At 33.9% G+C, this 13,561-nt stretch overlaps 1 protein-coding gene across 4 annotated transcripts in view; it reads right to left on the reverse strand.

Annotated features, from left to right (window-relative positions):
* The window catches only part of LOC122798203 (sodium channel protein type 4 subunit alpha-like), a 2,607,519-nt gene that overhangs the window by 292,589 nt on the left and 2,301,369 nt on the right, over positions 1-13,561 (reverse strand). For all 4 annotated transcript variants that reach the window (XM_044066954.1, XM_044066957.1, XM_044066953.1 and 1 more), the window contains exon 20: positions 2,773-2,946. In XM_044066954.1, the coding sequence (XP_043922889.1) occupies positions 2,773-2,946 (174 nt within the window). The remainder of the gene's footprint in view (positions 1-2,772; positions 2,947-13,561) is intronic.

The raw sequence follows: 13,561 nt of genomic DNA on the forward strand, positions 1-13,561 counted from the left end.
TGTCATTTGAGAACAAGAACCAAAAATAATAATATTTTCCAGGGAACAGTAATTGTTTGTATTGTTTTTTATGTTATAGTAAGGTACACACATGCTACATATTTTGTCAGACATGTACATATTGCTGATTCTTTTGTCTGCTTCTCTTATGGTAATAGATACCAATGCATGCATAAATTTATAAATAAATAAAATAATTAATGAATTAGTAACTAAAGGATTTGCTCTTTTTTTACATTTTGAAGTGCTTCCTGCACCTCTATGTACTTTCTTCTGCAAAAGAGCAACAACACTCCAAAAAGATGGAAGAAGGAATATATCACCTAAACTGGAAACACAAACTAATTAATTAAATATCAGAAAAAAGAACCAAAAAAAGAATTTCCTAAGCTGCAAGCAGAGCTCTGTACAAAGACAAACTGATATCTAAGCTTTTCAGCCAATAAGGGAAGGGATACTGCAGATCTAAGGAGTATTCAGTGTGAACAGAACTGGAGGCTCATCTGTGGTGAAGAAAAAAATAAATCTGGTACAAATCAAAGAAGGAACACCTAAGAGGCTGTAGGTCCACTTGAAAATTCTAGGAAGAAATTATCGGGAATAAGAATTTATGCTTTCTAGTATAATGTACAGACTGAACAACTCCACCAAGTATGTCCAGAGTGTATGATTTCGACATAACGGTCAAATGGCTTTCATCAGTTAAAAATGCTATTATTCCATGCTTATGATCTTAGTGAGATGAAATGTATCCACAGAACATAAGAACAAAGCATGCACCCTTTATGTGTACTGCAGGATATGCTGTAGGCAACGCCAAGAGAATGGTTCTTGTAATCTGTTAAATTCATTTGGTAAAAAAAAGAGTTAGCCTTTATAAGTCTCCCCGATTATGTCCTGTTTCCAGAAATCTATTAATATCCTAAACTTTCAGTTAACACTTTTAATGCATCATCATGACAAATAAACCATTTTCTTTCTCCTAATTTTACAATAATACATTATCGTCGGACACATTCAAGTTTTATGGCATGTTGCAAAGTTTTTTTTTACACGAAAAAAGTGGTGTAACTGTTTTAATGCAATTTGCAGAACTTTTGAGTTTTTTTCAATAAAATTCAACTCAAAATATATTACAGAGACAGCCGCAGTGGTGCAGCAGTAGCATTGTTGCCTCACAGGAAGAGGTTCTCCTGTTCGATTCTCAGCTGAAGCATCTTTTGTGTGGAGTCTGCATGTCTTCCCCGTGGTCGAGTGGCGTTCGAAAGACATGCGTGAATGGGCATGCCTTCGTTGAAGTTTGGGCGTCGAGCTGGCACCGTGAAAATGTACTGCCAATCATTAGCAGACCGGAGTTCCGCTGTGGCAAACCCCTAACCAGGAAAAGCCAAAGGAACAACAACATTTAATAACAGTATGTAACACAGGACATGCTATTTACTTTTCCAATTAGGATGTTTCTGGAAATTGCCTCTAAGAAGTTTGTTTTCAAAATCAATGGAGTATTGGATAAAGAATGAGACAAGGTACAAGACAGCAGACATAATTTCAACTGCCCTAAGTAATCTGCAGTTTATATTTTTTTCATTAAAATGGGTTTCAGAAGGTGTTGTCTATTAATGCCCCCACCCTAACAACAAATTAAAGCAACTTGAATCATCTATAGAACTGATATCAAACAGGTTGAAAGTCTATTCTATATGCTGGTGAGGGAGATGTTAAAATGTATCCTCAGCCATATTACATAGGCTATTGTGGGATCAGAAGGAGTGAGTCATTCAGTTTGCCCATGCAGAAATAATTTCAGGCTGAAATACCTCCTCTGCTGCATTGCTTGCCATTTGGCATCAAAGACTGTGTAACAGGTCATATCAGAATCAAGCCATTGCCTCAAACAGAGCATAACAGCGATAAGCCCAAAATAAGCAACACCTCCTGATGGTATGACAATGTAGAAAAAAAAGTACTAGTCAGAACTAATCACAGCAAAGGTAAGCTTTGCTGGTGAACATTTCAGATCACAGTGGGATACTGTGTTCCTTTCAAAGCATAAAAATAAAAATAATACCAATAAACAATGCACAGCAAAGCCCTGAATAGCAGAATAATACTTTATTACATCAGATTACTATATTAATTGGGTAAATAAAGGCTATGCAACACACTATAAGGTACAACAATCTAGAACAGCACTGATCAGAAGAGAGAGTAAACAAGAAATAAGATGGCTGTAACATAATGATATACAGAAATAAAAGGGAGAATTAGAAAGAAGGTATAAATGAGAAACGCAGCCAACAAGTTTAAAAACAGATATAGTGCATGTGTGAAAATAAATTAAACAGAATTCAAATGTAAATCACAAATACTAAAACATTACTGAAACTTATTTACTAATCACAGCACAATGCCAATTAAAACAAGCAGTGTATATAATAATTGTGCTAGGTATATGAGGCATAGTTCACCTAGCTTATGTGAAAACTGTGGGTGAGAAAGCCAGAAAAAAATCAACATGCTGATAATGGGTCAAACAGACAATCAGAAGCAAAAAAATATCCTAGCTTGCATATCTCACAGTTCTGTAATCTTTTTTTTTTTTGTTAAATTATTTTTTTAATTTTATCATTATGACAATAATCAAATACATAATAACCATGTTGATGACATAAATAAACAGTTTTGCAATCGTTTAATAGCTCTGGCATCTTTATTTACAGATCATGTAAACATTACACTGCACTAGCAATAAATCAGATCTTTAATACTTACATCAACAATTAAGAAGTCCAGCCAGCACCAAGCATTGGTGAAGTATTTCTTGAAGCCATACGCTACCCATTTCAGGAGCATTTCCAGAACAAACACATAAGTGAACACTTTATCAGCATATTCCAGGATAGTCTTCACAACTTTCCGTTGTTCAATGTAAATATCTTCAAATGCCTGGAATCCCAAAGTAGACAATTAGTATTCTCACAAAGATTTTCTGGGAAACAGTCTGCTTTGTAGTAAGACATTGCAGCCTGTCGTTACCTCCAGATAAGGCAAGTATGTAATGGTTAACACATTTTGTCATTTTTAATTTTATATGCAAAGCTTACTGATTGGTTAGTGGGCTTTCAAGACAGATAAAATAATTTGTAAGACTATACTATCAGTGAAATGATAAATCTGTTCTTCTACAGAGTACATTACCTTAGAGTGTAAGTCTTTATCAAGAAGGATTCAAAGCTAACCAGGAGACTGACATGGTGAGAATATTACAACATGTGCCAAGCCAGTAGCCTGAATCCCAGATGATTACTTTTCTTGTTGGTGCTGCTAGTAATTTCTAGGAATATGGAAGGCGAAGACATGACCATCCCATGTGAAACAGAAAATAAGTGAGCAAAGAAGCTGAGAGCATAGCAAGCTAGGTACATCTAGCATTGAGAATGTTGCATGAGGTAGACAAATACTATGATGTGCCCACGGATAAGGATTAACAAACTGATACACTGACATTCAAAAACAGAGGGGGAACACATCTCCACTGCTTCAGTGTGTTGAATAAAGTCGTTCATAACAGTTTTCTGAACATATTTTAAATGTGCTGCATTTTAAAACGTGTAAACACTTCATGATAAGATCAAATGACTTTTTATTGGCTATAGTAAACACCTCTCCTATTACGCCAGACTGAATTAGAAAGACGCCTCATCATAGCACTGTGTACAATCTGTCATTTCATGCACACCATTTCAAAGTGCAGTGTATAGTATAATATTCTATTATGCTGCATTTCTGTAAAGAATAAAAAAGCCTAAAAACTCTCGTACCTTTTTATAATAGAACTAAAACAGGTCTGAGATCCACTTGCTCTTGTTTTTTCTCAGAAAAAAAAAGAATGCATAGGCTTACCTAAACTTCTTTAAGTTCCAGCTCACTTAAGACAACTCATTGAATACAACTACAGAATGAACTTGTACATCACTTTGTTATGCATGAAAACAGTGCTTGTTTAGTTTCCAACTGCATGCTAGCAGAGATTCTTTTTTGTTTTCTAGAGTTCTTTTTAATACTTTGGGTAATATAGAAAAAATAAAAATACACAGCATAGAAAACAGTATACCAAGACAGTTTGGAATTTTCACTGCTCTCACCACATTGATATAATTTTTAGAACACATAATTATTTACTGCAATAATTTCAGCAAACATATCAATAATTAAAACAGCAGCAATTTCTACTTTGTTTAAAAAGTGTATACTGATTTTCCAACCTATTAGTGACAATAATAAGCAGCTCTGAGGAGAGTAAATGCAGCGTCACTTATCAAAATGGACAGCTCTTTTGACAAAGCCGGACACAGCCCTGACTTTGTCCAAGGCAATCTGGATTCAGTTAGTGGACATAATCACTGGAGGAGTCATGTGAGGGTGTCAGGTTTCCAGCTAAATTATCGAATGCCAATACTACAGTTGCACCTCTTTCTATTAATACCATTTAGCCATTTAACATTACAGAAGTTGTTGCATTATTACAATAGCAATAGCATATAATGCACTAAACTGGTATACAAAAGTTAGAAGAAAGTTTATTAATGTTTTTTCTATAATCAGTAATTAACATTTAAATGTATCACATGATTTCCTCCTAAGCTTGTTACTAAAATGGAAGGACTGGTATTATACCAGCACTACCCTGAATAACCTCTAGCTTGGTAAGGCAGTAGTGAGCTCTTGTTTTAGCTCCTCCTCTATTTGCACACATTATTTTGTATATGAATGTAGTCTAGCTCAGCCATAGCAATGCCAATTCCACAATGCACATACACTCCTCAGCTCCTCCTAAAAGTACTGTAAGACAAAGGGCATTATTTTGCAGGATGTTTACTTTTCACATTTATGTGGGACACAATAGCCTTTGTAGCATTTTAACAGCATTATGGTGAAAACTGTTCTGCTTATGTCGAAAAGTTAAACGTTTAGACTGGATGAGCATATTGTAAGAATGGATGTGGGAATGAGGAAGTTGCCCTTTCCCACTGCAGTATGATTTCAGAGTTTGTATTTTAATTAGCAAATTGTGAAATGAAGCAGGAGGGCTTCCCTCATCCTACAAACACAGCAGGTTATTATTTATTTATTGTTTTTGCAGATTATTTGTGTTTTAAGCAGTTTTGGACTGTGTTTTAACATTTGATTTGTTGAGTATTACATCAAGTGTGATATAGTCCATCCTATAGTCTGGCAGTTGGTGAAACGGCCTGTGAGCTATAGTTTCAGTGGTTCAGGGTTTAATTCCCTCAGCCCACATTTGACTGCTCTGGATTTTCATAAATTTGCCTAACTTGATATTGCTCCTGGACTGTCCCTAAAAAGGGACTGTGTGCCCTGTGGGCCTACCTGATTAACATACATATAAATAGTAGTATGTCTTGTGATCTGTCTTTATACCAAACAGAAAAATAGCTGGAAGAGTTTATCAAAATTGAACTTATCGAACATAATCAGATTATTATTTTCTGTTCATGATTGTGAACAGCAGGGACTGTGTGATCTTGGAGCTAGTGTGTGTGTGTGTGTGTGTGTGTGTGTGTGTGTGTGTGTGTGTGTGTGTGTGTGTGTGTGTGTGTGTGTGTATACATACCTATATATATATGTATATATATATATATATATATATATATATATATATATATATATATATATCTATATCTATATATATATATGTATCTATATATATATACATATATATATATATATATATATATATATATATATATACACATATATATATATATATATATATATATACATATATATATATATATATATATATATATATATATATATATATATATATATATATATATATACACATACATACACATATAAATATAGATATAGACAGATATAGATATAAGTAGCGGAGATATTGGGGGGAGGGGCTGAGGGCTACTTGCTCCCCTGCAAAAAATATGTGTGGACTTAATTTGGTGAAATGATTTTTAATGTGTTGCTATTGAAAAGTTGAGGTTAGATATCTCAACTTCCGAATTTTGCATATGCAGTTATACACGCACACACACACACACACACCTACATATGTATATATCTATCTATCTATATATATCTATCTATATATATCTATCTATATATATATATATATATATATATATATATATATATATATATATATAAGTATATATATATATATATATATATATATATATATATATATATATATATATTTATCTGTATATCTATATGGGTCCCCTTCAAAACATCTAAAGCCCATAACATCTAATTTCAGAACACTGAGACCAGAACATCTAAAACCCATAGCATTGAATTTCATAGCATCTAACAGTACAGATCACATGAAAATAACATCCCCTCCAGATATAATGACATATAATGACACCAAACTACCAAACATACTTTTTATATGTTTCTGCAGGGAGGGCTTGATACAGTGGGGTTAGGAAATTAACTTTTTCCCACTGTAGTGCGATCTTGGAGTTCGTAGATTTAATTTATGGGGGTGTGTGGGGGTGCAGGAGGCTTGCATAAATGTAGTAAAAAGTGTGTTTGGTAGTATGGTGTTGTTATATGTCGTGGGGATATTTTTTTGTGATTTGTAGTGTTAGATGTTATGAAATTTGATGTTATGGCCTTTAGATGTTTTGGGTTTTAGATGTTCTGGTGTCAATGTTATGAAATTAGATGTTATGGGTTTTAGATGTTTCAAAGTAGACCTATATATATATATATATATATATATATATATATATATATATATATATATGTATATATATATATATATATATATATATATATATATATATATATATAGTTATTCACTACATGATTAAAATTCTTAATGCCGTGTTAAAAAACTGGCATTAATAAGTTCAAACATACATAAGACTTCTTCTTCTTTCGGCTTTTCCCAGTTAGGGGTCACCACAGCAGATCACCTGTCTGCTCATCACTGGCAGTGGAGATTTACAGTGTTGAGTTGCCAGCCCGGCGCCCAACCTTCTACAGGAGGCACATGCATGCACACACTCACACCTACGGCCAATTTAGAGTGTCCAATCCACCTACAGCATATCTTTGGGATGTGGGAGGAAACTAGAGCACCCAGAGGAAACCCACACAACCACACGGAGGACAGGCAGACTCTGCACAGAACGCACCCCAGCCAAGTATCAAACCGGAGAACCTCTTACTGTGAGGTGGCAACGCTAACCGCTGCACCACCGTGGCCACCCCAAACACACATAAGACTAAACACCCTAAATATCAAAAGCAATAGAAAAAGGAAATGTATTGCCTCTCCTGACACTGAACCACCACCATAACAAAAGCCTCAAAATCAGCTGAATAGTGGCAGTGTTACAAGTATGATTTTATTAAGAAAAGGTGTAGGGTTAGGGTGAGGGGAAGGGTCCAAGTTTTTTCTCAGTTACCCTGTAAATAGCTTGAAAGTCTTGGTTACAGATGAGAATCAAAGCTGCGTTTGTATCTAACTGGTCTACCCTTTGGTCATTTTCATGCATTGAGGAAAACTGGGACCTGTTTTCTGTGGACAATATGCTATATAAACAGCTGGGAAAAACAGGGTATTTTATAAAAAGGATGTAAGTATACAAAATCTCTTGGAGACATATTTGGAAGTTAACATTTCTCCTGGTATGAGGTCATGTGGACATTGCAGCCAGTGCCATAGAGTCTTGGAGGAATATACCTTTTTTACTGAAGAGCACAGAGACATCTGTATTGGATATAAATGCCATTGTTTGAGTACATGAGTGGTATATGTGGACTAATGTATAGAATGTTCCTGTTTCTATATAGGTAGAAAGGAAAAAACATTAAAAGTAAGGATATAGCAACATTTTCATGACATTAAAAAGAAAGAGGAGTATAATGCTGTGCATAGACATATTAAAGACAATAACACTCACACTTTTAAACTTTATATAGTGGATGATCTGAAAACTGATGAAAAAGGAGGCCTCTAGAAGGACTGGTTAGAGGTTAAAGAGCTTAAATGGCAGCTAAAAACTAATGCAGCAGGTCCATTTGGATTGAATGAAATGGTGTTGTATACTAACAGCATTTTAAGATGGAAAGCAGCATTATAACATGGTTAAAAAATAAAAATTAATTTTATAATTTTATTATTGCATTACTTCTTTAATAATTTCATTAAGTTTAGTATAATGGATATTGGTAGTTTAACCTATGGCTCAGAAAACTGTTTTATGAACTAATGGAAAGTGCAATATATTTATTTATGTGTAGAAAATGTAGTAAATATAAGCCCACGACAAGCAAAAGACAACCAGCAAAAAAATAGCCAGTCTAGAAGATAAAAATCACAACAATAGCTGGTAGTCTATCCACGGAGAATTATTGGAAAAAAGCAAGCTTAGTTCTGCATTAAAAAGACCACGTACTTTTTAACCGAATGTTTAAACAGGCCACGTTAGAATAGCAATAACACATGCTCCTAAAATAGCATTTAAAGATTTTAAATGCATGTTAAATACACGTAAATATTTGGACATATTATGATCTCTTCAAAGGTAGATTATGGTTAACATATTTGAGCCTAGAGAAGCCTAGAGTTAGATTTATATTTCTCTAAAGGCAGAATATTAATGATCAAATTAATATTTAAATGTCTCCGTATACATACACTTTTTTATGTTGGTCTCAAAATTTGATTGTTTATTTATACGTTTTATACATGTGTAGACAAACACCTCCATTAGTGAAGAAACAGTTTGAGGTTGTCTATATACGTAAATAGATTTATTTCTGTATATTTTAAAATGTTGAATCTGACTATTTTTAAAATGTTTTTATATGTATGTTAATAATTGGTTCAAGGTTAAATCTTGATTACCAAAACAGATATTTACAGTTACGGAAACATACAAATGCTTCATTTTATGAAGTGACAAATTCACCAGTAAATACCTTAAATTAGACTAAGATAAAATTACACCAGCGTTTGGTTCGAATGCAAAATCTGGTAACTTAAATGTATGATTAAATAAGCATTAATGTACACATCTTTACAATACGCATTTCATCACTTTTAGGATGATGACTATTAAATTTATATATATTTTTTGTAAATATGTTGGTAATGACCAAGTTACAATGTAACTAGTTATTATTTAAATATAAGCTCTAACATATATTTGCATATATACATTCTTTCATTAAGAGCTGAACAAGACTATTCAAATGCGATTTAATATTTGTACGTCAATACTTTGTTCAAGATCGGACCATAACTGTTGTAATAGATGTTTAGAGTTGTGCGTTCATACACATTCTCTATCTCAGGAAGAAACAAAGTCATAAGTTATTTGTTTTAAATAGATCAAATGCGCTTTAATGTATGTACGTTAACTTTTTGTTCAAGATCGGACTATGACTGCTGTAATAAATGTTTAGAGTTGTGCGCCTATACACATTCTCTATTTCATGAATAAATAAAGTCATAAGTTATTTGTTTTAAATAGATCAGGTTAGAACTATATCATTGCTAGTTTTGAGGATTAATTAAGTTGTCAGAATGTATAAATCAATATGCATTAGAATATGCGTACTCATGCTATGCATTTTATTAGGAGGTAAATATGCACCTTTTAGTACATGAAATATATTATTCTCAGATTGTAAAACTTTTTTAAACTTTTTATTCACAATTGTATTAATTATCTGATTATTTAATTAATCAATTAGCTATGTAGTATATATAATAGGATCTGTTCTAGTGAGTGTATTAAGGTTTGAAAAAGCTGTTTGCGAAAGCGCTTACCTGTTTGTGCAACCAACTACCTATGGATTAAACAACTGTCTGCTGCTACAATTTTGGCTTTATCATTTGGGCATTTTTTCAATGGTCTTGAAAAATATTTAACTGTAAGTTTGGAACTTATCGTTTTGAAGGTCTGAAGAGACTTGTTATATGATGTGTAACACAGGAGAACTGGTCTGAATAGACTTGTTTTAAACATTCGGTTAAAAAGTACGTGGTCTTTTTAATGCAGAACTAAGCTTGCTTTTTTCCAATAATTCTCCGTGGATAGACTACCAGCTATTGTTGTGATTTTTATCTTCTAGACTGGATATTTATTTATGTATTTGTTTTAAATGTTATAATCAAAGTTTAGTATACTTAGAGGTTGAATGACCTTCAGATTTTTGACTGAGTTAACAGTAGTAGGGGAATGAAATAAGTTAATTAAAGGAAGGGTTATGAATCAATTTGAAGGGGAGGGGTTTATTGAATAAAGGAATGACGGGATGTACAATGTATATTCTGAAGTCCCGTTGACCAGGAATGAAAGTGCTTAATGTGTTTTTCTGGACATACTATCTGTATTTCAATAAACTTGTGAATCGGTGTGCTCTTGACAATCTAGTGGTGTTTTTGTATTCTGTGTTTGGTGATAAATTCTAGTTCAAAGTTCATAAAAACTTGGGTTACTGTACATTCTCAGCTTAAGTAAATGCAGTACTATTGCCCTTATTTGGCCTCTGAAAAATGCATGTTGGGCACCTCACCTTAAGAAACCATAGAGAAGATGAAGCATAATTCGGTAATTATATATAATAGGATCTGTTCTAGTGAGTGTATTAAGGTTTGAAAAGCTGTTTTGCAGCTTTGTTTTGCAACCAACTACCTATGGATTAAACAACTGTCTGCTACAATTTTGGCTTTATCATTTGGGCATTTTTCAATGGTCTTGAAAAATATTTAACTGTAAGTTTGGAACTTATCGTTTTGAAGGTCTGAAGAGACTTGTTATATGATGTGTAACACAGGAGAACTGGTCTGAATAGACTTGTTTTAAACATTAGTTAAAAAGTAAGTGGTCTTTTTGCAGAACTAAGCTTGAATAATTCTCATTATTTTTACCAGCTATTGTTGTGATTTTTATCTTCTAGACTGGATATTTATTTATGTATTTGTTTTAAATGTTATAATCAAAGTTTAGTATACTTAGAGGTTGAATGACCTTCAGATTTTTGACTGAGTTAACAGTAGTAGGGGAATGAAATAAGTTAATTAAAGGAAGGGTTATGAATCAATTTGAAGGGAGGTTTATTGAATAAAGGAATGACGGGATGTACAATGTATATTCTGAAGTCCTGACCAGGAATGAAAGTGCTTAATGTGTTTTTCTGGACATACTATCTGTATTTCAATAAACTTGTGAATCGGTGCTCTTGACAATCTAGTGGTGTTTTTGTATTCTGTGTTTGGTGATAAATTCTAGTTCAAAGTTCATAAAAACTTGGGTTACTGTACATTCTCAGCTTAAGTAAATGCAGTACTATTGCCCTTATTTGGCCTCTGAAAAATGCATGTTTCTCACCTTAAGAAACCATAGAGAAGATGAAGCATAATTAAGTTGTTCCTGGTCTGAAAGATCTAAAACTTATTCGGTTACTGTCTGCTGCTACAATTTTGGCTTTATCATTTGGGCATTTTTTCAATGGTCTTGAAAAATATTTAACTGTAAGTTTGGAACTTATCGTTTTGAAGGTCTGAAGAGACTTGTTATATGATGTGTAACACAGGAGAACTGGTCTGAATAGACTTGTTTTAAACATTCGGTTAAAAAGTACGTGGTCTTTTTAATGCAGAACTAAGCTTGCTTTTTTCCAATAATTCTCCGTGGATAGACTACCAGCTATTGTTGTGATTTTTATCTTCTAGACTGGATATTTATTTATGTATTTGTTTTAAATGTTATAATCAAAGTTTAGTATACTTAGAGGTTGAATGACCTTCAGATTTTTGACTGAGTTAACAGTAGTAGGGGAATGAAATAAGTTAATTAAAGGAAGGGTTATGAATCAATTTGAAGGGGAGGGGTTTATTGAATAAAGGAATGACGGGATGTACAATGTATATTCTGAAGTCCCGTTGACCAGGAATGAAAGTGCTTAATGTGTTTTTCTGGACATACTATCTGTATTTCAATAAACTTGTGAATCGGTGTGCTCTTGACAATCTAGTGGTGTTTTTGTATTCTGTGTTTGGTGATAAGCCACTGCAATGTGGTCTTTTAATGCAGAACTAAGCTTGCTTTTTTCCAATAATTCTCCGTGGATAGACTACCAGCTATTGTTGTGATTTTTATCTTCTAGACTGGATATTTATTTATGTATTTGTTTTAAATGTTATAATCAAAGTTTAGTATACTTAGAGGTTGAATGACCTTCAGATTTTTGACTGAGTTAACAGTAGTAGGGGAATGAAATAAGTTAATTAAAGGAAGGGTTATGAATCAATTTGAAGGGGAGGGGTTTATTGAATAAAGGAATGACGGGATGTACAATGTATATTCTGAAGTCCCGTTGACCAGGAATGAAAGTGCTTAATGTGTTTTTCTGGACATACTATCTGTATTTCAATAAACTTGTGAATCGGTGTGCTCTTGACAATCTAGTGGTGTTTTTGTATTCTGTGTTTGGTGATAAATTCTAGTTCAAAGTTCATAAAAACTTGGGTTACTGTACATTCTCAGCTTAAGTAAATGCAGTACTATTGCCCTTATTTGGCCTCTGAAAAATGCATGTTGGGCACCTCACCTTAAGAAACCATAGAGAAGATGAAGCATAATTCGGTAAGTTGTTCCTAAAGATCTAAAACTTATTAGAGCCACTGCAAAAAATATCCTACACCTTTCCATGGACCAGTTTTAAAATTATGGGCTAATTTCAGCTCCATACAACTTATCTCAAAACAAAACTTCCATCCAGTCTTGAAAAGATGTGTGTGGCAAAGAACATAGACGAGAAAAGTCTGCAGTATAAGTACTTCTGTTATGATCAACAAAGCATTTTAATAACCCTAAAAAATCTGGTATACCAAATTCTCCAAAAGTGTCATAATAATACACTGGAACTCTTTCTGCACCTACATGATGCTACAAATGAGTCCTTCATTTTTGGGACTTAGTACAAAAACTTGTATATAACTAGCCAGGATCTTGTTTTATTATATCTCTTTCATCTGAGTAGTTGTGCTTCATAACATTGATAGCAAATACCACTGCAGCTTGTTAGGTTATCACAAAACTATAAACCTGGTGTCCCCTGACCTTGAAAATGTACCTGTGATGCCCTTGCACTGGCCCGGTAATCAAGGAGCCTCAATCCTCACCACTAGCACCAGTGAGGGGTGTCCACATTGGGAGGATAACAAGTACACACAGAGTAAAGTACAATTTCCCTTAAGAGAACACAGAGACCACAGTCAATCTCTCCAGATCCCCAATAAGACTCCCCACTGGCAAAGCTATAGGGTTCAGATTTCAGCCAAGTGGTCAACTCAAAACCTCCAGTACTCTCTCTATCCAAACAGTGCTTCATGTCCCTGGCCAAGTAGTTGACACACACACACTTTGAGATTTGAGTTATATACAAACACACAGACACTCCTGGGGAAGGCTGGCACAGGTTCTCCAGCTATGCCCCCTTCTGCCCTGACTATACGGTAGTACCACCTGCCACCAACTACCCTTATCTG

This window comes from Protopterus annectens, chromosome 3.part1 (assembly GCF_019279795.1).
Source record: "Protopterus annectens isolate FY-2018-M chromosome 3.part1, PAN1.0, whole genome shotgun sequence".
NCBI classification, from domain to species: Eukaryota; Metazoa; Chordata; order Ceratodontiformes; family Protopteridae; genus Protopterus; species Protopterus annectens.